Raw genomic sequence first — 26,767 nt, 5'->3', positions numbered from 1 at the left:
TTATATTTCTGTCACAGCTGCTGAGCCCTAACATGCAAGAACAGAGAAAACCAAAATACCTAGTGCTAACTTAAGTGGAACAGATCAAGGTCCCATTTTGGGAACATACATACAGGAAGAACCAACCCTATTATTGTGCACAACATGTAAAGAAAGCTACATTAGTAACCTCCCTCACCTCCATAAACTTGTGAAGGACTGAACCCTTATTTTCCAAAGCAAGTGCTATTAAGGAATACTTTACACCTAACTTTGCTCAAGTCATCTATCTAGAATAGCTTATGTTTCAGTTAAAAAAAAAATCCATTATCATACTAGATACAGGAAAAATTCATCAGAGCGTTTTACATTAGCAAGGATTTATTACACACTCCATATACCTTCTACCTTTCTAGTGACTAGCTATTCTATTCAACTTTAAAAAAAGGGACCATGTAGCCAGCAACTTTCTTCATGAGCTACAAATACAGCATAGCCACCACTATCATGTTTCTATTTAAAAAAAAAAAAAAAAGACACTGCAAAAGTAACAGCAGCACAGTTTATTATTGTACTTTTGGGGCCTCACTGGCCTCCACATCAAGAACTCCAGGATCAGCACATCCAAAGCTTTTAATACCATTTCAGCAGCTGCCATGACAATTTCAATTATAATTTTATATATGAAAGGGATATTTTTAATTCCACCAATTTGCATCTTGTAAGTGAAATTTAAATTGGCAGAATAGCAACTAACCTATGCTAAAACCCAGACACACATTAACATATTGCTTCAGTTTAAAAATAATTAAAACACTTTATACTATAGATTGCTTGGGTTTGTTTTTTTTTTTAATATATATATATTATAGACAACATCTGGAGCTTGTATGTTTTGCCATGGTTTAAGTAGGGGTTTAACTGGCAATATGCCAACTTCTATGTTTGCCTTCTGATAACTAAAACTTAAATGAATTAAATCCTCCCTTTTTTCCCCCCACTTTTTAAAACTTTTTTTTTTTAACTTTCTTTTGAAGAGACACAGGTCTAAATATCAAACAACAATAAAAATCTAGCAATAAGTGCCAGTTGATGTTATTAAACATAATTTCTACAGAGTTCTTGCTTTGTTCAAACCCATACAGTAATTTTCTTCAGTGTTCTATTATGAACAATGCTTTTTTTGCCTCATACTCAACAAGTATTAGAGGCAATAAAGGTGAAAGAGGTTTTTCTCACTGCTGAACTGACAAACTTGAAGTCAGATGCTAAGACTTACTTTCATTACTTATTTTAGCCACTCTTTTTTTAACGGCATCAAGGGAGTTAAATGATGTATTTCATAAAGCCAACACTAAGTAATTTTGGCAGGTTTCAATAATCAGGTAGAAGATGTTAAGAAATAACAATCCAAACTATCCACAAAGAGACCTCTATTACAAATCTTAAGAATGAATGTAAAAGTTGCTTTATGGAACAACCAATTATATAAGAACTAGCATTTTCTCTAGTTCTACCACTGCAGTACTTCATGATGCTAAGCACAGTGATACATAAAAGATCTGACTTCACGTGTTAAAACCACATACATAACTGCAGCAGTATGATAAACACGAATACAAAATGCTCCTGGCTATTTTTAAGGCCCAGTACCCTTCAAAGAGCTTCTAATTTCATCTAACACATGGTAAATCTGGCACAGATTTCACATCAAATCAACCTCAAAATTATAGTTTGAGCCAAGTGATTATGAACATTAGAGTAATTCTGTAGGACACTTCGTCTGCATGAGTAACATCAGAAAAGTTGGACTACCGAAAATGGAGAGCCGTCTTTCAAACAGGTTCCTCCAGTTAAGGTACATTCCTGCCATTAAGAACTGGTGCTTAATGAGCAGGTAAGACCACTTCTAACAGTACTAGAACTCCCTATTGTCAACATTCAGTTTTTCCCCAGTGCCAACCTGCTTCATTTGCTAATAGTGAAAGTTGAAAACATCATCTATTCTCCATACGCAGAGCGCAGTATCTCTAACTATAGAGCTTCTAGAACCAATTATGAAATCCAGAATCAAGCTAAACAACCCTGATATCAAAGTGAACAAGAACAGCATTTTGAAAATATAACTGTTTGAACTCACTGCTAGTATAATATGCAATATTAAAGAATATCTTACTGCAATGTGTGGCATCACAAACCATAAAAGTAATGCTGCCTGAAGAGTTAGAAGTTGTATTTAATGTTTCAGACAGTCTAAATTTCACCTAATGTCTCTCATTCACAAAATGGAAACCCCTGCATTCATTTTAGTTTGAACACTGTACTTACCTGTGAAAAGGAAAAAAATCAAGACCATGATCATTGTGTAACCAAAGTATAAAATGGTGCTAGCAGTTCCTGTTATCTGGAGTTTAGAGAAGAAGTAATGAACTGCATAGATAAAGAGATAAACTGCTGTAAAGCTGCTCGTCAAAAATGATCGCCACCACCAATGATAATCCTGAAAGAAACAATAAACCATTCAGTAGAAGGCATCACATAGAAATCAGAATATAAATAAGCCGGTTAAATATATTTCATAAGACGGTGTTGTTGTTTTTTTTTAATTCTTCAATATTTATCTTAAAAAATGAAAAATTCCAACATAGTACGTAGATACTTTTTTTTTTTCTCAGTCAGCTGTATTGTTTCCACTATGAACATAAAATTATTCTAAGATCAAGACTGTTAATTTTTGCTTATCTGCTGCAAACAGTCAATTTTGAAGCAAAAGGCACATTTCAGAAGAGTGGCTAAGATAGGCATGTCAAGGCCTGACAATACAATCCATTCACAGTGTCCAGCACATCACAGTGTATGTGAATACCTCAACTCTATTTCTAACATCTTCCAGCTACAAGTGGTATCTACATCAAAATTGTACTTTTTACCTCTGCACACAGGTGGAAGTAGCACAGCAAAACTGTAGCCTCAGAACATGTTATTAAAAGAATTATAAAAACTAGAAACAGGAATCCAAACATGTAGTACATCTGATGAGACCTAAAATAAAAACAAAAGTCTCATTTTTGGTTAAAGTTCTGAGTTAACTTAGTATCTGGCAATGTAACAATGTAAGCTAATCAAAAAAAACAAAACAAAAAAAACCCAAACCCAAAAAACCCACACCACTGGGGTAACTTTGTCTATACCACTATTGGCTGATTCATAAGAAGTTTTCTTTACCTGAATGTACTTTGTAAATATATTTTCATTTAAGCTAGCAGTAATAAAACCACTGCTTTACAGAGCAATGCCCAAAGTCTTCAGTTGTACTTCCCCTGAAATTAGCATCTATGAACTTTCACAGAGAACCGTTACAGACAATTTTCACCAGAGATGTTTATCACGTCAGGTCTCTCTGTTGAGAGGACCTTTAGCTTCTCTGACTCTTGCACTACTTGTACTCTTCCCTAATTACAATACCGACTTCCTTCCTCCTACTGCAGCTAAGTTTTCCAGCGGTGACTGCATCTCCTCACTACATCAATCAGATGGTCCTCCACTCCCACTTTATCCCCATACCAAGTCTGACTCCAATCCAAGGGCTAACCAAACACAAAAACACTCACAAAAATAAATGCAAGGGAAATATGCTTGTTTACTTTTAATCTGGTAGCTTTCAGATAAGGGAAGTAACCAAATCAACTTTGTTGAGTGATGGTGACAATTACTGCAGTATAAGATTTGACAGAGGGAGCGTTAGTTACACATTCCCTCCATGCTTCCCTTCTGTAGGATAAATAATGAGAAACAATTTGGGAATTCAATAATTTCAACTATGAAAGTCCAGTGTACACCCATTTGTCAGCTGATTATATTTTCCAGCATAGCTGTATTACATAGTTTCTACTTCTGTTGAGGACTAATGTGAAAGGGGAACATATCTAATACATTTGCATTTAAGAACTGATTTAGAAAAAAACTGTTCTGTAAGAAATCTCAACATAAACAGAGGACACCTTAAAAACCTGGCACTTTGAGGTTAGTATTTTCGATTGAACAACAATACAGTAAACATTTTGTATTTACATTGTGAGAGTTATGAAAGATTGTGCTGATTTAATTTTCCACACAGCTGCTTGACTAGGTTTTGACAATATTTAGGAGTTGTGCAGATGTTTCACAAGGGTGTAGTCTTTGTTTCGCAGAACGTGGAATCCCAAGACCTTGACCTGATTCTGATTTAACAGCTGGAACTGCTAGATCATACTAGTTTCATAAATCATTATATAGTTCCACAATGGATTACACTCCACCTAGCCACAACAGCATGAAACCATGTTGTGCTGCTCAGAGCTAGAAAGACCAGACAAGGCAACAGGACTCTAATTTCGCACTTCGCAGCGGTCAATAAGAACAACTAGTTTTAGAAGTCCTAAGCACAAGAATAAATATGCAGTTTCTGGAAATTCCACAAAAGTCTGCAAGAAGGTAAAGAATTTTAAAAAGTTGCTTTATTCCTTATATTAATTGGTTCGCGATGTTTAAATTCACTGTGTGTTTATTATCAAACCAACAAGACTAGAAAAAAGGAAGTGATACTCACCAAATGCTATTGAGAATGAAAAAGAGTTGAATAAAAATACAGCCAAAGGGCAAGATACCACCCATTATGATACCAGGCAGTGGCTTTGTGAAAAAGGACTGTTCCGGAATTTGACGAGGAATCTGGTTTGTACGAACTGGATGTTCAATAGGCTTCAAAAGAAATTAATATAATTAAAAGATCAGTTGTTGCATCATAAATAAGATTACTTTTCCCTAATATTAGCATCTAAAGATTTGATAAATGTAACTTTGTTTTCATCCATAAGCCATCACAAGTTACCAAACCAAAAGACTACAAACTTGATATCCATCATTAGGAAAAAAAACACATGCTTTAGACATTCCACCTATTGGCCAGTAAGCAAGTCAGAACATAAAGGAAAGAAATCTGTTCAGGCCTTAATAAAAAACCAAACTTTTTCTTAGTTGTCTGGCATTATCTCAAACTACTGAAGTACAAATTGAAGTACTTCTGAAATACTACTTCAAAAATGAAACTGCTGAGGTATTACTGAAGTTCAAAAGGCAAGCAAGACCTCTAAAATTAAATAATAGACTATTAAATTCTGATTCTAGTGCATGGACAGAAAGAAGTTTATTGTGACATTACAAGCATATACTTGGTTTCAAAATGATGACAAAGTGAAACATAAATTTTACAATCACAGGGCCATAGATATTTCAATCCAACCAGTTCTTGTATGCTTAGGGATTCAATGGCTCAACTACAGAGGAAAGGTGTATTTCAAAACTGTATGCAAAGAACCCTACCTTCTCTTTGAAGCCGAAATATGCACCAACAAAGGTTAGTGGGACTGAAATTCCAAACCACATAGCTAGGATAGCAACCAAAGTGCCAAAAGGGATGGCAGCTGAGGATCCTTTCACCCACAGAATGAGATTCATAATGAAGAAATCAGCAAAGACAATCCTGAAGAAAGATCAGAAAAGATACTAAAATATTCAGGAAAGAATAAGTATCAGTATTTTAAAAAAAACAACATAAACCAGTTAAAATCTGCATCAGAAAAATGTAGCTTCTTGCAATCTTTCATTCCCTAACAATCCTAGTTACTTTCAGCAATAGCACAGTTAATGTAAAAATGCTTCCAACATCCAATGCTTCTAACGCAAGTATCTATGGTAAAGCCACTATCTAAATAAAGACTCTGTACATAAAACCAAAAAGTAACAGAAACATTCCATTGTAAAAATCTATACGAAGAATGCTAAAAGATAAAATAAAAACCCCTCTCATCTGAATCACCTTTCCTATTATTGCCTGTCATTTAATTCCTTTATTTAGGTCCTTTATAATCAGTAAATTCCCTCTGAAAAAACACACTGATAGCAAAACCTCATATACAGGAAGCCACGTGTCACTCTCACAATAAACGTATACCCTGCTGCAGCCTGTGTCACAGCAACATGGTAGCAGAAGGATGGCTTAAAGAGGGCTCTTCCCTACAACAAGAATCTTTGTATTAAGACTTACACCTTTGGAGAATTTAAATAAAGACTGCATCAGTCATGACATGTCTCCAGACCTGTTCTTCCCTCCCCAGTTAAGTGCATCTGCCTCATTTTCTAAACATCCTGGGAAAACACTAGAAAAGTCCAAGACATATGATGAAGATTTCAAACCCATCCCATTCTGAAAGCAAAGCAAAATGTACTGCAAAGGAACTCCATATAAAAGACTGATTGAATTGCCATTATCTATGGATTCAGAGATGCATCACAGAAAATTCAGCCTCAGGAAGGGCCCCTGCAAAGTGCACCATTGTCTGGGTTTTGTTAAAAAAGCGTTCCTGCGGCAGAATTTACACTGCCCCAAAGTGGACATCATCCTCCACTGTATTTAATTAAAAAAGGAAGGGATGGCGATTAGAGCAATACACAGGCTCCTTTTTTCCTAGGAAAGGCCTTACACTTGCCAAAACTGTTCTGGGGGAATAGAGTTGTTAAATAAACACACCCAAGCAATCTCTGGTGTAAGCATCTTTTTGAACAAAAAATAAAAATCAAATCCATTTTAGAATTCTTGCTAATCTTCATCATCTGCCCAAGCTCGTAACACAGACGCCACTTACTCCCTCCAAAGTAAGAAAAAAATACTGCAAATATGAACTCCCATCAGTCTACTGAGACTATAACGGCCTTAGGCTGTTTATGATATTATGCAAATTCACTGAACTAGCATGGCATAATCAAGACATCTGTTCCTATTCTACCATCCCCAATCATTTTACTTCCTCTGTGAAACTTAATTTATTTAGGAGTTTAAATGATCAGCACGATATTTCTTCCACCGATAAATATTTTCTTCTCCCTCAAGATAATATCTAAATGACAGCAGGGAGACTGAAGCACATTTTGTTTAGAAATAAGATTTCCTTATTGAAATACTACATTCAGTTGTTATTGAAAGCATCACATTTCATCTGATGAAATTCTACTATACTGAAAACCAAGTCATATTTTATTCATTCTGGGCTTTTTTGGGGGAGAGATACCTTAAGAAATTATTTATAACCCTGTCCTCAACTTTTGCCAAGGACATTTGTCAAAGGATAGAATCATGTAACCAAAGTTGCAACCAAGAAATACGGAAGACTTGAAGAAATTATTTTCTGTTCCCATTCTTCACTGACTTAGTTCTCACAAAAGGTCTTGAGAGCTATGAGAAAATGAAAGGTAAGAGAGCTATCATGCTTCCCAAACACAACAGTGTTGGCCATAGTATGATACACACTACAGCCATATCCGAAACTGGACACTACCTACATTTAAATAAAAATACTATAACCAGCTTAAGAGAATATCTGCATTATTCTCACCCAGAAGCATACTAAACTTCTTCCACTGTTTAGTATAGCAGTATATAGCTATTTACTTTAAAAATCATAATTTAATTTCTTATGTCCTTTTCAATAACATGGTTACAAGAAAACACTGATACTATAACTAAGGTAATAGAGGTTCTGCCTAAAGGGCTGTCTCTCCCTATTTACAGAAGAGCACTACAGACACTCCAAAGTTACCATAAAGCCACGTACTTCCTAACAAAGTGACCATACCTATTACCTGTTATGACAGGATTACCTGGAACATACTGGGCTAAGTGTTACCAAACTGGAATTACCCCATCACTATGCCTAATGTTCTGGTGCAGTGATTCTCAAAGGCTGTGACACCACCTTGCCAAGAGAGTCACATCATTCCTCCTACCCCCACAGCCAATTACAAAACAAGATGCTAAAAAGCTGTGTTCTAGAGTGCTAGGCTCCAGCTCCTCAGAATTCATTTTTCTTTATACTCACAAATAGGTAATATACAAGAGGAACAGCAACTTGGAGAATATTAAAGAAAATAATTCCACACACAAGTACTACAACAACAATTCACTTCTTTTTTCCCTCTCCTTCCCAGTTCAAATTCATTTATACTTAAGAATAAAGGAAAGAATGAGGGGAAACAATACTAACCCAGGGCAAAGCAGAGCTGTAAGCAAAACGTTTGTCTTCCACTTCTCGCCTCTAAACGCTGAGGGAAAAAGTAAAAACAATTTCAAGTTCAGAACTTTTTCCAACTGTTTTGCAGTACAGCAGCAAGAAGCAGATTTGTTGTCCGAGACACCAACTCCAGTCTGAGGTTTATACTAAGCCCAGCAATTCCGAATTAAACTTGCTATGTCACATTAAACAAATGCGTGTACTTACTCTTGTACATTCTAGCAGACACGTAACCAGCTGGGGTTCCCAGTAAGACCCACAATACAACTGCACAGGTCATCAAAGCACCACGGTTGGCAGGAGAAAGAAAACCAAGGCAAGCTAGGACTAAAAGAGACAAAAAGATTTAGTCATTTGTGGACACATCAAAATTCCCCTGTAACACATATCACTGTACAGGTTTATCCCTTTCACTACCAGGTATTTAAATGAAGACTATGCGCATAAGCTCTCATGTATCCCCATCACATGACCATATCCCTAATGCCACCATTTCATTCACAATAAAGCATTATTTGCACCTCATCTTTTAAATAGAAAGTTTCTCATAGCCAAAAGACTGAAAAATAAAATGACACAGAGATGAACAATGAACCTGAACTAAATTGCAGCTTGAAGAAGTGTGCTTCCAAAATCCTACAGTCCTCCTGTAAACATACATGGTCAATACTTAAATTTCTTGTGTTACTTAGCATGCATAACATGTGACATAGAGGGCATCTGAGAAAAGTAGGTCTGGAAAAGCCAAAACCTTTGACAGAGCTAAAGAGGTTTTTTTGGCAGGGGGACACGGGGGAGGAGTTGCCAGGGGTTTTTTAGGGTTTGGTTTTGGTGGGGCTTTGGGGTGGGGTTTTTTTTTTTTTCTTTTTTTGGTTGGTTGGGTTTTTTTAAGGTAGACATAAGTGTGAAGGTAGAAGATCTTAGAGGTATGAGTCACTTGCCTGAAATTTCACAAAAGGCTCTCAGCCACCATGATGGATAACACTTTACTCAAGAATGCACCATCTCAAAAATAAGCCTCTTTAATAAAAGAAGGCTACCTGTGTCTGAACTAATTGTAGAGGCTGACCCAGAGATGTTCTCAGAAGAGGAGTCTGTCAGTGATCTCTAGTGAGAAGTTTTGTTTTTAAACAGAAAAAGGATTCCCCCCCAGTTTCTTTCTATACTACACTGGTTGCACAGGGAACTGTTGCAGTTAAGTAAGTTACAAAGAGTTGTGATCAAGACTGAAAGACAAGCCCATCAAGAAAATTCTATTAATCTTATAGCATCACGTAATGAATAGAAAAAAAAGCAGCTCCTCTATGAAAAACCAAAAAATCTGAATAAAACCTGGAGAACCGAATTTGAAAAATTCGTCTTTTGTAATAGATATCAGTATACTTCCCAATTCTACTGTACAGTAAGAAAAGGAATGGGCATATACTTTATAGATAACATATAATAAAACACCAACCTGTGACAGGTTACATCATCACATGTATGTATAGCTATTTATGGTAGGCTCTCATTATCTCAATGTTGTGTCAGGATCATTTCATTGGCATGCATTCTTGCTCTTATTTCTGCATGGCTGCAGGCTGTTGTGTCAAACGTATTAGAAAGTGTTCCAAGAACATTAAAGCTTTGATTACATGTCTTTGAACTTGCATTACTGGATCCTTGGATAATTTACACCATGACAAACTGTTTTTGTTTTTTAAAGAGAAGCTTGTAACAAGGAAGCTTCATTTCTGCAGTCATGAAGAATCTGAATTAGCCCAGATACCACAACATTTTGAACAGCATTACTGAAGCTATCTGGATTACTGTTATAAAACAGAATTAGTGTTTTATTTTACTAAAGGAAGGACTTCATTTCCAAAAGCAGGCTTCTGTCATTTGTTTAATAATATTGCATCTTTCTTACACTATTACACTACAAACACATCACCTTAATAAAGTTACTTACATAAAGTAATAAATGTCATAATGAAAATTTGCGTTCCTTGGCCCAAAAAGACAGAAAGTAACATTCCCTTCCTTGGAGGTCTAAACACATCTCCATGAACCAGCTTCCAGCCAAATTCCTCTTGGGCATCTTCCTGTATAAAATCAACAACGTCTTTAGCAAAGATACATAATGCAGTAGTGAATTAACACAACAAGATGCAAAATACATATTTAAAGTTTAACTTCCAGTTTGGATCCAAAGACAGACTAATTGCATGTGATTCATCACTCATTGATTTTTATAACCCCCTAATGGTTCAGTGAAAGAAAAAGGCAGGACTTATCAAGAAAATCCTCATCTCTTAAAGCAAGAAAACACAAAATATAATTAGCCAAACCATATAACATCATTCTAAACTTAAAACTAAAACAAAGCATTCCATTTAATTTAACTTTGATTATAGCATTTCAATCTGGTTCAAGCATTTATCTTTTTTTGCTTCCATTACAAAGCACATCAGTCTCAATGACAGTATCGGGAAGGAATGAAATGGCCCCTGTACTCCAGAAGAAAGTCTGTTCCCTAGAATCACCAGGGGCAAGTACCAACACTCTTCGTCCCACTGCCAGAGGTGAAGGGGTGGATGGCACAGGGAGTGGGGGGAATCCTCAGTCCAGCAGCTCTAAGGAACCACTGCTGAAGAATACAACTTTTCAATAAAGTCACTCAAAACAAACACCTCCCCTCACAAAAAAAAGAACCCCCACACAACCACAAATAACCAACCCCTCAAGAAGACCACTCTCTTCCTCAGTTAAAAGCTACAGGTTTCATTCAACCTAGGAGTACTGAGTTTAGTTCAATGGACTGCTTACTACTAAAATTACAGCACACAAAACATAGGGTAAGAAAGAATACAGACCAAATTGGCGAACGACACAGAGCATCTTAACTTGCAACAGATTATGTATTTTTTTTTTTTCCTGGAATATTATCTTTGCCTTCCCCATACTGATCCCTGTGCTTGCATTTGTTGGCTAGAAATTACTCTCATAAGTCTGATACACTAATACAAAATTTGAAAACTATTAAACACAAGATAACACTTCAATTTAAAAAAAAAACCAAAACCACATACAACCTATGCCTACAAAGAAAATGATACCAGGTATCTCAGTATAATTCCAACACATCATTGCTCTTCCAGTAAAGAAAGGCTTATTTGGTTAAAGAGGCATAAAGACCACACTTTTCTGTAAGTCTGAACTTGAACTAATTGTGATGATCATGAGAAAGTTGTTAAGAGAGAAGAAAGACTTTTCCCAGGTAGTTGTAAGTAAGAAGTGAAAGAATTTAGGTTACCATCTGAAGCAAATCTTTATCTGTTTTCAAAGTGGTGAACACTAAGGAGAAGTAAATGCTTAGTACTTGAGTTCCTGACAGAGCAAGGAAAATGTTGTAAAAATTTGGAATGGCTGGTATTAGATTTCTTATCAACACCTAATCTGGCAAATGCACTCAAAAGACACCCTCTGGTTTCAATACAAACTTTAAAATATATAGCTACATGGTAAATGTCTTGGTTTAAGAAAAGTAAAAAGAAACCAAGCTTGGCAGATTGAGACCTCCGATTTATTTTGTATGGGCCTATGGGCCAGAGCGTTCATCTCAAAGCTCAATTTTTAAAAAAACTCTTCCATTACAGGCCAATTAGCTGAGTCAGTATTTTCCAGACTTTTGTTTAAAGAATTCAGCAGTATTTTATATTGCTAACCTTTTTACCGTTCAAAGATGAGGATAAGAATTGTGCAACTAATCCAAGTAGGAAACTACACTTCATAGTTACCAAAAAAAATATTTGAGCAAAAACTAAAAAGATACTTTTGGATCTTGGCCAATATGCTAAAAATTACTGTAAATTTTTAAAAAGTGCAGTAATCCTCACCTTATCCATTAATTTAGCCTAGTTCTCAAAATAGTCTAACAAAGATTTAAGTCCCCTACACTCAAGTAGTCACGATCAAAGAGATTTAAAAACAGAGGACAAGAGTTTTACCTCTCACCGCTGAAAAGATAGCAACAGGAATTCTCTTCAGTTCAGTTACCTTTTCTTAGTCCTAAGACCCTAAAAGTAATCTAACAATTTCTAAACACTTCATTAATGTATGTCTCACTAAATCTATATCACACTAAAAGCCAGTTGGTATTAGTATGCACATTTAATGTTCAGCTAATACCACAATCACTGGCTTGTGCACCTATCTCTCTTCAAGCAGAATCAATCACCAGCATTCCCTAAGTGTGAGATACTAATTTGCTTCATTGCAGCTTCCTTGGCCCAGGTCTCCTTTTGCACAAGTATTTCACACCTTTTTAAATCAGCTCCTTGAACTGCAACAGATCTTAAGTCTCTTACAACTGGCAGGAAAACAAAAAGTGTGGGTTTTTTGAAAGTCACACCTATCCCTGCTGTTATCCATAAAAACTAATCGAGCTTCTACAAGCATTGCTCTTTATCACATTAAGAATGACCAGCTAATAAAGACAACACAGTGTAAGATATTGAACATAATTTAATTGAGAGATCAAACAGGAGCTTCACAAAAATGATCAGCTAAAGGATGTGGAAAAATTCTTCCACTTTAATTAACGTCTGGATTTGCATTAACAAAAGATATTTAATATCAAAACCACAAAGAAGAATAAAAGTACTTTCAGATGTTTTCGTTTCAATATGAAACGTTTTTGTGCATTTTAAAGTATTTCTTTCTCCAGATAGACAGCAACAACAGTGAAAATTCAAACCTTTGTAGTATCTGACATTATTTCTCATCTTTGGCTTTCAGATACCACTTTTACCAATGAGAAAGAGTAATTTTTACTCAGCCTTTCACTCACAGTCAATTGGTCAAGTCTCTAACTCACAATCAGTTATATCCTCTTCCACCAAGGCAGCAAGCCACTATAGGTACCTGCCCCTTTCCTATTTTAAGGGGTACGTGTTTCAAAAGAACTCGCAACAAGTTCAGTCATATGGCAACAAGCCTCAGTCACTACCTTAAGTCAGACAAACCAGCGTCAGTTTGACACAGTGGTCACCAGAATTTAATTTAACAAAAATAAATAAATACCATTTACACACGCGCCAAGTAGTTCTAACACAGCTAGAAAACAGAAGTGTTGCACATGAACTGCAATGTTACGACCTCCTAACTGAAGACAAAGCACATATTTCCACCACACTTCAGCCACACACAAAAGGCAACATCGATTTGTATTAGTTTATGTTATCAGAATCTCTCCCATAACATTTAGCAAGACAACTACTGATCCTCACACTAATTTCACTCTATTATTAGCTATTGGTTTAATTTTTGATCCTTTTTGCAATAGTCACCTGATACAGGGTTTGGGGTTTGTTTTTTTTTTTTTAAACGTGTTGCTTTATGAAGTTGCATAGCATCATACTACTTCATGAAATTTAGACCACAAACTTTCCAAACTTCAGAAGTCATGTGCAAGCACGCTTGCTTTCTGGACAAGCTATACTACAAACTACTATAAAGAAATACCACCTTGGAATTGGAAAGATTACAGCAACTGAGCTTCCTAATGCAGCTTCATTGTAAAATGGGGACAATACCTGACTCCAGTGGTTTTAAACCTGATCTCCTGAAGAGGGGAAAAAACAGTTATCAATAAAAATAACTGTTCTCTTCATGAGTTTGGTTGTTCAGACTATAAAATGCATTTTTAGACAGAAAATACACCAGAGCAGGTAATGAGTCTTTGCTTCCGTGCTACAAATGTCTCTGCAACAGATACAGTGCAGGTCCTTTGCTAAGGCCACATAACATGACTTAAAACAGGGCTGCATTGACAAAGAATCTTATATACAATCACAGGTTGTCAAGGTCATAGAAGCACTCAATGGTTGATGCTGGGAAGGAGGACCTCTGGAGGTCACTTGTCCGCCCCCCCGCTCAAGCAGGGCCACCTAAAGCAGGTTACCCAGAACAGAGTCCAGATGGCTTTTGAGTATCTCCAAGGATGGAGATTCCATAAATAACACACTGGCTGCTTAGGTCAGTGTCATACCACCAGCTACACATCCAGACTGACTCCATAATGCAACCACAGGACTCGAGAAATTGCCACATCTTGATGGTGAACCAATGCCAGAACACTTCTCGATGTCTGCACCGTGTCTTGTGGCTGTTGGTATACTGTGAAAGTATTTATTAAAGAAAAAAGCAGCATTCTTTGGTTGAGACCTTGCAACAAAGGGACTTGCATTTCAAATACAAGTTTGTTCACTACCAAAAAGTTTCTGTGAATCACCCCACATACTTCTAAAACCTGAAGTCTGTCCTTGCATATTACAAGTTCATCAAATGGTGCTAGAAAAGTAAGACTGTCACATCTGCCCATGTATTCCTGCTGTTAGAAAAGATGAAATAGCAGTAAAGCTATTTTTAATCCCCAGATATATTAGTATGTATCAAATTCTTGGTAGTTATATATCTCTTCAGATTGTATTCAAAACTAATTGACAGACATCACTATTACCAGAAAAACATGCTCATGTAAAAGCCGTAAATCTTACTCACAGAAGAATCAATCTGGTTGTATCTTGCAATATCTTTATGAAGAGTCCTCAGAATGATCATAGCCACCATGCCAGATAAGAAGAGAACAATTACGAGGGAATTCATTATACTGTAGATAAAGAAAAAGTCAAACTTTCAATCCACTTATTCAGGTTTCAAGACATGCACTCCAATTCATACCACATGTACAGCTCAAGTCCGAGGAATAGCCTTAGATATTCAGACTTTACTTAAGTCATTCAGATCTTTTAGTATTTTCCCACCCAGAGAAGATAAACTGGTTTAAGTTGTGTACCTTCATGATTTCTTAGGAGACAGAAGTGAGAAGAATAGTATTTTATGATATATTGTTAATTCTCAAGACAGCTACATACTGCTTTTCTTTATTTTCCTCCTTATACAGCTCAGAATTAATTTCCCTAGTGAAACAGCTACAGCTCTTATAAAATCTACTTGACAAAGTCTGCTTTTATCTAGCGACCAATGAAATCTACATCATGCCATTTAATATTTTGTAGAGACATATTTAATCAGATTAGCCTTTTCAAACACTTTATATTGCAAAACATTTAACATTTCAAGATAAGTTATATACTTACTTATCATTTGCATGGTACAGAGGGAAGTAAGAAAGAGCTTTTCATATACATCTTTTACTGATAAAAAAAAAGCCCTTCTTTTTACTGTAAGCAGCTGCTGAGTACAAAACATGCAGTACACATATGTACCTCTCACTTGGCAGCTGGAGAAAGCCAGACAGTAACAATGAGAACACTGCAGAGCAGCAATGTCTCAAAAGTTCTACAGAATAGAGAAGATAAAGTAAAACCATGGAGGCTGCTTTCCTTTTGGACACTAATGGTGCATTCCTTTGGTGAAACGCAATACTACAGTTGCTCCCAAGAGATGGAAGATTGATAAAAGTTACTTCATATATGAAAACAAGAAAGTTTTCTTGCCTGAAAGCTAACAGACTTTGTTCTGCCACAGCAGAAGTTATATATCCATAGAAGCTCAAATAGGAAATCTTTGTGCTCCCCTGCAAGGTTATTCCTGGAATAAATGCAAATCTTACCTAAACCACTGGATGTTTGTATGTGGCATGGACTCCAAAATGTAGTCCCATCTGGAAGCCCACTTAATATTATTCTTTTCCTGTAATGAAATTAAATAGCAATTCATAGAAACAAGTACAAGTTTGTTACAGTCTCTGAGAAGGAAAAAAAACACATCAAATCTCTTCCATAAACCTTCCATTCAGCATTAATATCTAAACTTGGTATCAACCCTGGATGTTAGACCTCCCTCTTACATTAATTGTTTTTATCTCTTGAGCCTCTCAAAGGATATCTTGTTTATTGAAATCTCCTATCCACGTCTTCTACCTTCAACTGAGGCTTCACTAAGCCTTATCTTTCCATGACTCAGTATGCAGCTGCCTGCAGCTCCCAAATGCACACTGAAAAACAATCATGCCATCATTACATCACAAGATACTCCCAGCATAGCACACTGATCTTGAAACTTCAACTTTGTTTGTTTGAAGTCTATGAGTATGTTTCTAGTTTTCCCCAGAATTTTTCTTTCTCATCATCTTTAATGTATTTAGCACAGGCTTCCTCACTCCCTGACATAATGGTGTCTGTATCAGACTATTTTCCACTCTGATTCCTGGCAGACAGGTTTCATTCCCAGATATCCCTGTGAAGGGTTTAATAAGAAATCATTCAGCAACTTTCACCTTTGAAAGACGCTTCCATTCTCTTCTATTTCCTCCTCTAAACACTTCATATGAGAGCTGTACAAGTGATGATTCTTTCTGACCCCCAAGCCTTGCCTTGTCCTCTACAGCTTGTCTCATGGGATGTACATCTGCTGTCCTGATACCAAATTCTATCTCCTGACCGGCATGAAGTTCAGCAGAACTTCTTCATTTATTCACTAGGTGGTAAGTTTGTACAGTTAATTGTCAGAATTCAGACTATGTCTCCAGCCTAGAATTTTTAAGTTGCGATTCATGTTCTGGATGAAGAACATGTAACAGTGAAGAACTGCACCAACACAATAAGGTGACTGAAATTGCTGTAAGTTGCTCCTTATCAGCTCAATCAGTAGTTCACAGCTAGTTGGGACAGTTTCAGAAGTGTGGTTCTGAAGTTTGTTACTTGAGTACCAGACTGCTCACATGGTTACATTTTTGCACCCTCGTGTATTAAACATTACAGGCATGGTGGTGTATATTTTTCACATACACAGAGCTAAACACCTTGCTCATTTCAATGGATTAAAGCAGACCCCAAAGCTTTCTCATCAGAAGTCAGCTGCCATATTAGAAAGGACCACAAAACAGTTACGCATTTCACTCGTTTAGGTATTCAGGCTTACTGAAACTACTGTTCTCCTATTTAAAAATACTTTTCACTGATAAATACTCCCCTTTTAAATTATTTTGGAACTACTAATAAAAAGTGAAACATATCAGGTATCATTTCAAATCAAGGCTAATGGGTAACAGGGAAAAGAAGCAGTTTTGAGGTGCCTGGCGACTGAGACATGACAAGCACCATCAGGAAGCGCCTGAACCCACGGCAGCTCAGCCTCACCTGCTCTACGCCAAGAAAAAGGGAGTAGGTAGCCTGAATGTGTAACACATTGCATGAATAACCAGACAAAGTTCACATTGCAATTCTAAATTGAAATTTATCGTCAAGATTTAAAAAAACAAATGTTAATAGACAGGAGGCTCATTCATGTAGTAAAATTAGAGAGTCTAAGGAGGATTGGGTATCTCAAGGGAAAAGTAACAGGATACAGAGCCTTGCACCTCGAGGTCATTGGTTCAAATCAAATTCAATTTGGTAGAAGGAAAGCTGTTACCATATGACGGCTGCTTGACTGCCTATACAAAATAAACTGGTGGTCTCAAGCCAAATCCTGTAAGATTGGTGTCTTACATCAGAAAAACAACCATGCTTTCAGGACAGACTAGAACCAAGGCACTAAGGTTTGAAGTAGCTTGAACCAAACTATTCTCACCCCCACAGGAGGCTCACTTTCCATGGTGGGGTAAAGACCCAGTCGCAAGAAAGCCTAATTTCCTCCTGTCTAAGTCGTAACAGGCTGAATAAAGCATTAGAATATTAGTAAACGTTAGAGTATCAACCCTAAAAGATAAATGGCCACCTAATCAAAAAAAAGCTAGTGAATAAAAGCAATACAAAATGAGACAAAACCTGCAACTTCACTAGAAAAAACAGCTTTACAATATGCTAAAAATCAACATTTAACACTAAAGCATCTCTAAATATAATATAAACACCTCTTCAACATGAGACTCTCAGTACCCTGACCGAACTCTGAAAACATAGAGCATACCTCAAGGAAGACAACTCTGGCAGTTATTCAATTTACTTACTACCTTTCTATTAGTAATAAAACAGGGCAAAAAAAAGGTCTTTATTTATACATTCCAAGTGTCACTTAAACTACAGTAATGGGAAAGTAATAAGTTTTAGGAAAACTCCTTCACAAGACCATCCTTATGGAATTTACACTGCATTAATCCAGTTATGGCTATTAGCAAATTATCCAGTGGGTTTGATATCATTCTTTCAGGGAGTAACATATTCATGTAACAGATTCAATACTTACTTCGAATGTCACAGAGTAAGTGTAGATCAAATTCAGTTTATTAGTGAATTCTCCAGGAATCTCCATAGGTGGACCTTCACAACTTAAGTTGTTCTCATCTGTATGTTTGTAGCTAAGGGTTTAAAAAAAAAAAAAGGGTTAAATAAAACTGCATATGCTCTACAGGATGAGTTTTCACAAACTCTTTTCTAAGGTAATTAAAACCAGCTTTTATTAAAAAAAAAAAACCAAACAAACAAAACCAAGGAGACCTGTGTATATCATTTTGTACCAGCTATTCAACTTCTTCGAGAACCTGCTTTTCTGTTCATCTGCCAACAAAGGTTGAAGATCTTAAAATATATTTCTATTAATACTTATATTTGTAGCTAGAGATAATATGAGAAAAAATAAAATCATGTATATAATTAGGTATCATTATTCAGAATTTCTGTAACAGCCTTAAAGCCACACCAGAACTGAACACTACTTCTCACAAGCACTTGTGTTGAGAGCTAAAAACTCCACAGAAAGCATCCTAGGGATTTGGATCTTGGATCACCATCCTACATTCAGTTAATATCTGCTCACGTTTCTAGGCATTTGAGAACATTATAGGCAAAGCTGTTTGCTAAGCATGCAGGAGGAGAGAACTGCAGACCCCTGAAAGGTCATGAGATGTGGTTTCACCTTACCCGCTTTTCTGCGGTGATCAGAATGAAGTCTTAGTCCTAAGCTAAATAGCTGCTTGGTTAACCGGGCTGCGAAGTCTGGAGATCTTTACCAGGTAAGATAAGTTTTAACACAAAATACCCCTTCTCTGCCATCATACCTCCCCTCCACATTTTAACAAGACTGCATTATTGGTGAGAGACTTAACCTCAGTGTGTGCTTGTCAGTAAGGAAGACAGAATTTCTTACGAATCTCCCACAGGTTCTCACCTTCCCTCAAGTTTCATAAGGAGAAGGGTGTTTATTTTATTTTGGTGGATTTGGGAGTGTCTTTTTTTATTACTTTTTTTGTTTTTTTTTACACTGGGGCAAAAGAAACAACTGTGGAAACCTTTCCATTTTCCATTCCTATTCAAATGGTCTAATTTTACCTCATTAGTCTTGTATACTGTGAAAATATAGAACAACTTAGAACAACGTTCTACATTCTAAAGTTCAAATATGCAAACCTTTATCTGCACTACCTTAGAAATACTGCAGCTATAGAAGCACAAAGTCAAAAGAAACCTTACGGTTTGCTTGAATTCATTCCTGTGAACCTCCTTGAACACTGGAAAATAGCTTCCTTCTCACATCCCCTTGGGCAAGTTGTATTTACCCAATTTAGGTAAACAATTCTACCTCATATACATTATTATATGTCAAAAACCGAGTCAAGCCACAAGGTAATAAAAACTACCATGAAAGGCCTAGGGTGCTCCAACCACAAATACTCCCCGTCAGGAGACCTTCAAGGTTGAAGCAAAGCACCAAGCAAAACACCAGGTCCGAGAATGACAAAATTAAGATTATGTGCAATCTAACTGTGCCCCCTTGTGGTCTGCATTACTGATGAAAAGACAAATTCTCATTTTTCAGCCATTCAGGTTGCAACTGATAAAGCGTTAATCAAAAATGGAGCAAGTTGGTAGAATCTTAGAATCATAGAATCATAGAATCATCTAGGTTGGAAAAGACCTTTAAGATCATCCAGTCCAACCATTAACCTACACTACCAAGCCCACTCTAGACTAATCAAGGGTAGACCAGACTAAACCATATCCCGAAGTGCCACATCTACCCGTTTTGGGATCTTCTTGTCACTGTCTCACTTCTTGTCACTGTCTCAGAACAGATGTAAATGGAAGGAATAAACTTGCATAGCAAGTATAATTCACTAAAAACACACTATACCATTGCAACAGAAAAAACAAGTATACCCGAGTCGCATTGCACCATAAGTGTCTGTATGACTTGAGAAACTGTGGTAGCATAATTTAATAATGTACTTAATCTCTGTAGAAAAGAGGGAAGAGTTTGGCTAAAAAAAAGCAACCTACTTTTAAATTTTATAAACGGAACACAGTTTTCAAATATAGGTAAGTATGAATTGTACATGAACAGAATGACAATAGGCCAAAGTAATTCCTTCAGTCTGTTTCTGACCTCTGAATTGTTGCATCTCCTCTCTGGTCAACACAGAAACTAAGAAGCTACTGTCTAAGAAAATAAGTTAGTCATCTTAGAAAATTAGTCATCGTTTTCTGCTGTTCTGAATACCAGTATTAACTTGGTATTTCACCTATACCTCAGTATCCAAACTACCACAGGAAAAAGTACACCTGTACAAACACTGTACATTCATACCAAGTACATTTGGGAGGCAGTGCAGCACCAATAAGAGAGATGACATGGGAAACTCAGTTAAAGGATGTTTCTCAGTGTATCTGAAAACATGTCTTTGAAAAGAAAGTAATGTGCACCCAGATGCAAATCAATAAAAACATGAGAAAGCTTCTATTGTTTGTGTCAGGTTGTAAGAGTCTGCATAAGCAGTTTTTCCATCAGGAGGGACTCTGGGGAACATTTTAAAAGAAAAGTTAAATGACATTTACAGTTGTGGAACTACTCTTTGTAAATACAGTTCCAGCTGTGAACCAGTATCCTGAAAGCTTTATCAGAATTCAGAATAACCAGTTCCTCAGAACTTACTGACACCAACTATAATTTCTAAGTTTGCAACTATTGTTAGGACTCCCTTGTACTAGAACTTGCTCCTTTAACGCACAATTACCTTTGTGGTCTCAGTCTTGCCATCACCAGTCTTGCACCAGGCCAGTTTTCATCCTTCCCACTATGGTACATGATTGTTATGTCAACGTGGTTGAAGAGGTAGAAAGTGTTCTTCTTGTTAAACTCTGACTACAAAATATCACCAAAAGATTGAGAAACTTCTCCAACAGGAGAGGGCGCAAGCAGTCAAGAACTTTAAAATGAGACTACTGTCCAACGAAGGAGCAAGATGGGGAAATACTTCAACATTGACTTTTTTTAATATACCTGTATAAAATATTTATATATTTTTCTGTATATTATATTGTATTATAGAAATACAAACCCACATATTAAAGTATCACACCTGTGTTACTAGTAAAATTTAAGCGTACTTGACACCTTTATTGTATTTACCACAAAAAGCTGCCAAAACAAGTTCAAAGATGTATTTATTCAAAGTACAAGTAATTCAGATTCACCATTCCTCCTCTTCCCCTCTCCCCCCACCAAGTCTTCCTGGTAGACACTCCAGCTACCAAAGCTTACAAACCAGGTTCTGCTTCAGAAAACGCTACCTTTCACTTTCAGTAGCTATTCTGCTTTAATTATCCCTATCCTTTCAGAATTCGGAATTACGAAGAACTATATAAAGCTCAGATGATACCAGAGTCAATTAAGTTGACATGGATTTTCTTTTCTCCTCAACACTGTCATTGTTTAAAACATTTTAACTTTAATTTGAATTAGGGGACCAGGATGACAGACTGCTAGTTGAGTTTCCAAGTAAAAAAAATTCCTTTATTTATTGTGTATATTAGCCATTTGCCAATTGCCATACAACTTCCATCCCCTGCCCCCTCCCAGCAAAATATAAAGGTGTCTTGCATTAAATTTATCTGGATTCCTCTTCTTTCACCAAGATCAAGATTCCCATTGGGAGAAGACTTCAATCATACCTGTGTCATACTATAACCCCATCTTTAGGTACCCGTTTCCTCCATTTCCAGCCGCATAAATGTGAGGATGAACTGTAGCTGTGCCATTGCATAATAACCACCCCTTTCCTGCCCCTGTTTTTAAAGTGATAATTATGTCTGCTAGAATAGATATTTGGGTATACTTCTAAAAGAGGATGGCATTCCCCAGCTCAGCCCACAGATTACAGTCACAGAATCATAGAATGCTTTGGGTTGGAAGGGACCTTTAGAGGTCATATAGCCCAACCCCCTGCCGTGAGCAGGGACATCTTTAACTGGATCAGGTTGCTCAGAGCCCCATCCTACCTGACCTTGAATGTTTCTAGGGATGGGGCCTCCACCACCTCTGTGGGCAACCTGTTCCAGTGCTTCATCACCCTCATTGTAAAAAATTTCTTCCTCATATCCAGTCTAAATCTACCCTCCTTTAGTTTCTGTCTAAAATCTACCCTCCTTTAGTTTCTGTCTAGTCATATCCACGATGCTACATTCCTATTTGCCCATGTAACAATCAACCTTCTAGCGCTATGCCATGCAACATTCTCATCACAATTAGAACCTACAGACTAAAATTGACACTGGGTGTGACAGCTACACTGGCAGAGCATCCACACCACAGCTAGCACACACAATTTACAGAGCACTTCATGGATACACAGTACAAACTCCCTAAGCACTCACTAGAAAATTCAGCCATTGCTGCCTATGTATGAAGGCCCACCTCTAAAAAAAACAAACCCACTTTTTATTCAAGTTGCTGACTTTGCTACAACTGTTTTCTGTGTACCAGATAGCTTCCAACACAACATACACCAGTATCAATCTAATATAAAAACAACCCCATACACAAAGTAATGGAGTTTAACACCTAACTAGAACAGATTATTCAATTCACAGACCATTTTCAACAGTCTAGGGAGCCTGAGAAAGTTTACTGAAAGGTGACTGTAGACCAAGTAAACTGAACATGCATGATAAATGCATCATTCCCAAGAAGCATCAGACCTGCTGAATACAAATAAATTGCCTGCACTGCATGCAAGCAGTAAGTCATGCAGCAGAGCAGAGCCATAGCAGAGAGCTCTCTCCTCACCAAGAGGAGTGTGGTCCCTCACCCCAGGAGATATAAAACTATATCACTACTAGTATCTGAAACTGTACTAGTTCACGATGGAACTCCCAGGATGACTGACACATTTCAAACTGTTGTCAATATAATTTTTCCCATCACAGCTGTGTTTGTTATCTTCCAGCCATCTGGGAAAATCCTGACACATTTAACTTGTAAACTGTGCTAGACGTAACTTTTGCAACTAGAACGCAGTGCTCATTTCTAGGTCTTCACTAGAAAGCTTCTATCTGAAATTGGTAAAAGAAGGTCTTGCACGCAAATACAACTCTTAGTTGCATGGACAAAGAATGAATAGGTACAAGTATGGATACACATGAAATTTCAGAACAAAAACTTAATGTTCTAAAGCTTTCAGACACCAATACAGTTGTTTTATAGCTTTATCTATATTGGTCAAAAGATCTACATGAACTTTTTTTTTTGACAACTGTATCAGTGAGACACTGTATACAGAAGCAGCATTCAGCTTTGTCAATGCCCACATTCTGAATATTAACCATGTTTTACAAGAGTATCTGTTCTTTCTCAGGAAAAGAAAGCTTAAAAATAAAACGGTGAATGAAATTACATCTGCTATACTAACGAAAAAAAGTTCCACCACTTACATTTATAACACAAGCATCTTTAACTCTACCATCTGGAGTAACAAAACATCCTATTGGAAATCCTGGATTACAGTATTTTTGTCCATCTTCCACATCATAGCACCACGTTACAGGCATGTTATCGATAATCCTAGACAGAAATCATCAAAGAACACGTCCTCAGAAATGGATGCACCATATTTCACATTGACACTTAAAAAATTAATGTAATGCACATTGTTTTCAGTAGTGCCCACAAGATGCGTAGTAGAGGACAACTATCACATAGAAGGAAGCAACCACTTAGAACATAGTTAACAATGTAAAAAACCAGAAAAAACACCACCCAACCTCAAGCACACAGCTTACCAGTGATGCTGATAATTCAACTGCATTCCTTTCTTCAAAAAAGCCAGTTTACTTCTATCAGCACTGTTTCTTGGGTCATATGATCTCGTACAAACCTTCTTGCATGTTTCTTGGTTTTTAAAAGTGAACTGTTAAAAAAGCACACAAAAAAAGTAATTTCAGTTTTGCTTCAAAAATATTTTAGTCTTTTTTTCATGTAAAGCTGACTTTTTTTGAGATACTTCACTTCCTTGCTATGAAAGTTTCTAAAGCCAGAATTTCCCATACAACAGCTTTAACTTAAATGTCAAGATTTATGTATATCCAACACCAGCAATCCCCTTTCACATTGCTAAAAAACTCTTCAATAGCCCGGATAAACTACCTCCAGATAAACCCTGAGGACTGAAATTTGAAAATTAGGAGAAAAGGTATTGCTTTTTCCTTTTACCAGTTTGTTTTATTTTGGTAATTTCATCATCACCCTTTTTGAATATTTCATGTTAATTTTAGCCACATTGCCCCTTGATGGCTAAGTTATTACACAAGGCTGCCAAAAATGCAACAAGTTGCACAGCACCTATGCTTCAAGTGCAGACACCACCTAACACAAACATGCTCACATTTGTCTATCAAACTTCTATTCTAACCCAGTTAGGATTACCTGTTAGTGAGCTAACATACTTAAAACATGACTGAAAATTCTAACATTACCAAGGCCTAAGTGCTAACCAGTAACAGCATTTCCTAATCACTGTAGTGTGTAGCCATTTCAAGCAAGTAATTGTTATAATAATCTATTCAATGGTTATCCAGCCCAATGACCCATCATGCTATGTATTTAAAAGCTTCTTGTGGCCAGCAGTTAGAAGACTTAAAATTACACTAGCTCAGAGAGTCAAAGCAAAAGAGACTTCCAGGAGCAGTCTACACAAGGGAGGAGGCATCACCTCCTTAACAGTCCTGTGAAAAGATGTGACTAGGTCCCTAATGACTGAGCAACAGTAGGCTCAGAAACTCTGCTGCCTCTTTTTCTCACAGGGATTTGGATTATCTAGCAACCCTCACACACAAACACAGCCCAGTTTTCAGTTTCACCAGCAAATCCCAGTCTGGAAGCTGCACCTGAACAGCATACAACTTTCAGGCATTAAGAGCCAATGTTTGACCATATCTCCTTTACTACCAATAATTTTCCCAAGTTGACTGGACAGCATTTTAGCAATGCTACATTTGGTCATTGCTAATGAAGAGCATGCAACAGAAAAATACTACATACCTAATCTACAAAATACTTCTATACATTTATTTTACAGAGATTTCAAGTGACATGCATCAACAACAAAAAAATTGGTTTTAGACAACAGATGTTAAGTGTGTACAAGCAGGGAAAAGCTGGAAGTGAGCCCCAACTTGGCTTCCCCTTCCCACTCTGTAAGTTACCCAATAGCACAACCAAGTTCCTGAAACACCAGTTTACAGCCTCCAATGCTACATTTAAGAAACTAATGATTTCAGATTACCTAACGCACTATACATCCAGCTGTTAAAGAAGTGCTTAAGTATATTTTCTGGATTTCTCTACCGCAGAGGAACAGGAAAGAAGAGTGATTACTGGCTCAGCTTCCTAACTTTAATTAGCCACCCTAAGACACCTTTGGGGAGTGGTTTTGTTTTTACTACATAAACAATGTAGAGCTTAGATGAAAAAAAAAAATAAAATAACCACTCAATCAAGTCTTCAGCTTGTCTATGGATTGCAGCCATCAGAATGACAGCTATCAAATTTAAAAACAGGATCAACTTCAAGGTATAGAATAACCTTATATGGAGATGATGCTATTCTCTCCCCAAACAGCACTTGTCCAAGATTTTCTGATGGTCTTTTCTCTTCTGTATCTTGACAGAAGTCAAAACTGGAAAAAAAGTGGAAAAGATTACCTTTCATTTTTAATTGACATGTAACTGTAAATATGAGCCTAAAATAATTTCTTAAGTTATGTCCTTAATGTGGCAATTTTCATACTTCTTTTGGCAGGTCAGCCACTGTTAGTAAAAATCTGAGTGCCTTTGTAAAGCAATTTGGCATATATTATATAGAAATATTTCTATTTTGATATCGATTTCAACCGAGATATATTACAGCTGAAGTATCTTTAACAAAATGCACGACGCTTAGTCCAAGCATCCTTTTCAAATGGCAATTTACACAAACAATAGGATGTTTCATATTAAGAAAAAAAAGACTATGCTACAGACTGTCCATTTCTCTTGCAGAAAAGTTTCAGAAAAATAACTACACCCCTTCTTAAAGGAGTCTTTACAAATAGTATTTAATGTGAAACATGTTCCAAAGAGGGAAGTGCTTTTAATATTAATGTCCCACACTGCCAAATGCCATTCACCAATTCTTTTCAACTACATACAGTCTGAAATAGCTGAATATGGAAAAGAGAATGTAAGCATTCTGGACCTTTGTTATTTAAACACAGGTAGCAAGGAGTAGGTTGGGGGGGGGGGGGGGGGCAGGGAATCAGTTATCTTTGGTGAATAAGTACTTTTCCCCAATAAGCAATCCTAAATTTTTTTGCTTCCATAAAGTTTAATGCAAATAGAGACACTGTAAGCTTTTCAAGCTAGTCTCTGGTTTTGTTGCTACTGTTGCACTGCACACGATAAGACCTACAACACCTGAAAGTTCCT

The 26,767-nt window shown here is 36.8% G+C and overlaps 1 protein-coding gene across 1 annotated transcript in view; it reads right to left on the bottom strand.

The window, feature by feature from the left end:
• Positions 1–26,767, bottom strand: part of LOC104032124 (transmembrane 9 superfamily member 2) — a 34,124-nt gene that overhangs the window by 6,070 nt on the left and 1,287 nt on the right. The window contains exons 3-16 of the mRNA XM_075720542.1: positions 25,887–25,980; positions 24,086–24,213; positions 23,738–23,867; positions 21,043–21,170; positions 18,279–18,390; positions 15,703–15,782; positions 14,628–14,736; positions 10,036–10,168; positions 8,292–8,411; positions 8,058–8,115; positions 5,341–5,500; positions 4,568–4,719; positions 2,910–3,021; positions 2,308–2,479 (exon numbers count right to left, since the gene is read on the bottom strand). Of these exons, the coding sequence (XP_075576657.1) occupies positions 2,308–2,479; positions 2,910–3,021; positions 4,568–4,719; positions 5,341–5,500; positions 8,058–8,115; positions 8,292–8,411; positions 10,036–10,168; positions 14,628–14,736; positions 15,703–15,782; positions 18,279–18,390; positions 21,043–21,170; positions 23,738–23,867; positions 24,086–24,213; positions 25,887–25,980 (1,688 nt within the window). The remainder of the gene's footprint in view (positions 1–2,307; positions 2,480–2,909; positions 3,022–4,567; positions 4,720–5,340; positions 5,501–8,057; positions 8,116–8,291; positions 8,412–10,035; positions 10,169–14,627; positions 14,737–15,702; positions 15,783–18,278; positions 18,391–21,042; positions 21,171–23,737; positions 23,868–24,085; positions 24,214–25,886; positions 25,981–26,767) is intronic.

Source organism: Pelecanus crispus, chromosome 13, assembly GCF_030463565.1.
Source record: "Pelecanus crispus isolate bPelCri1 chromosome 13, bPelCri1.pri, whole genome shotgun sequence".
Classification (NCBI taxonomy): domain Eukaryota; kingdom Metazoa; phylum Chordata; class Aves; order Pelecaniformes; family Pelecanidae; genus Pelecanus; species Pelecanus crispus.
Note: the sequence above shows the minus strand (reverse complement) of the source record. Positions and strands in the feature narration are given on the sequence as shown.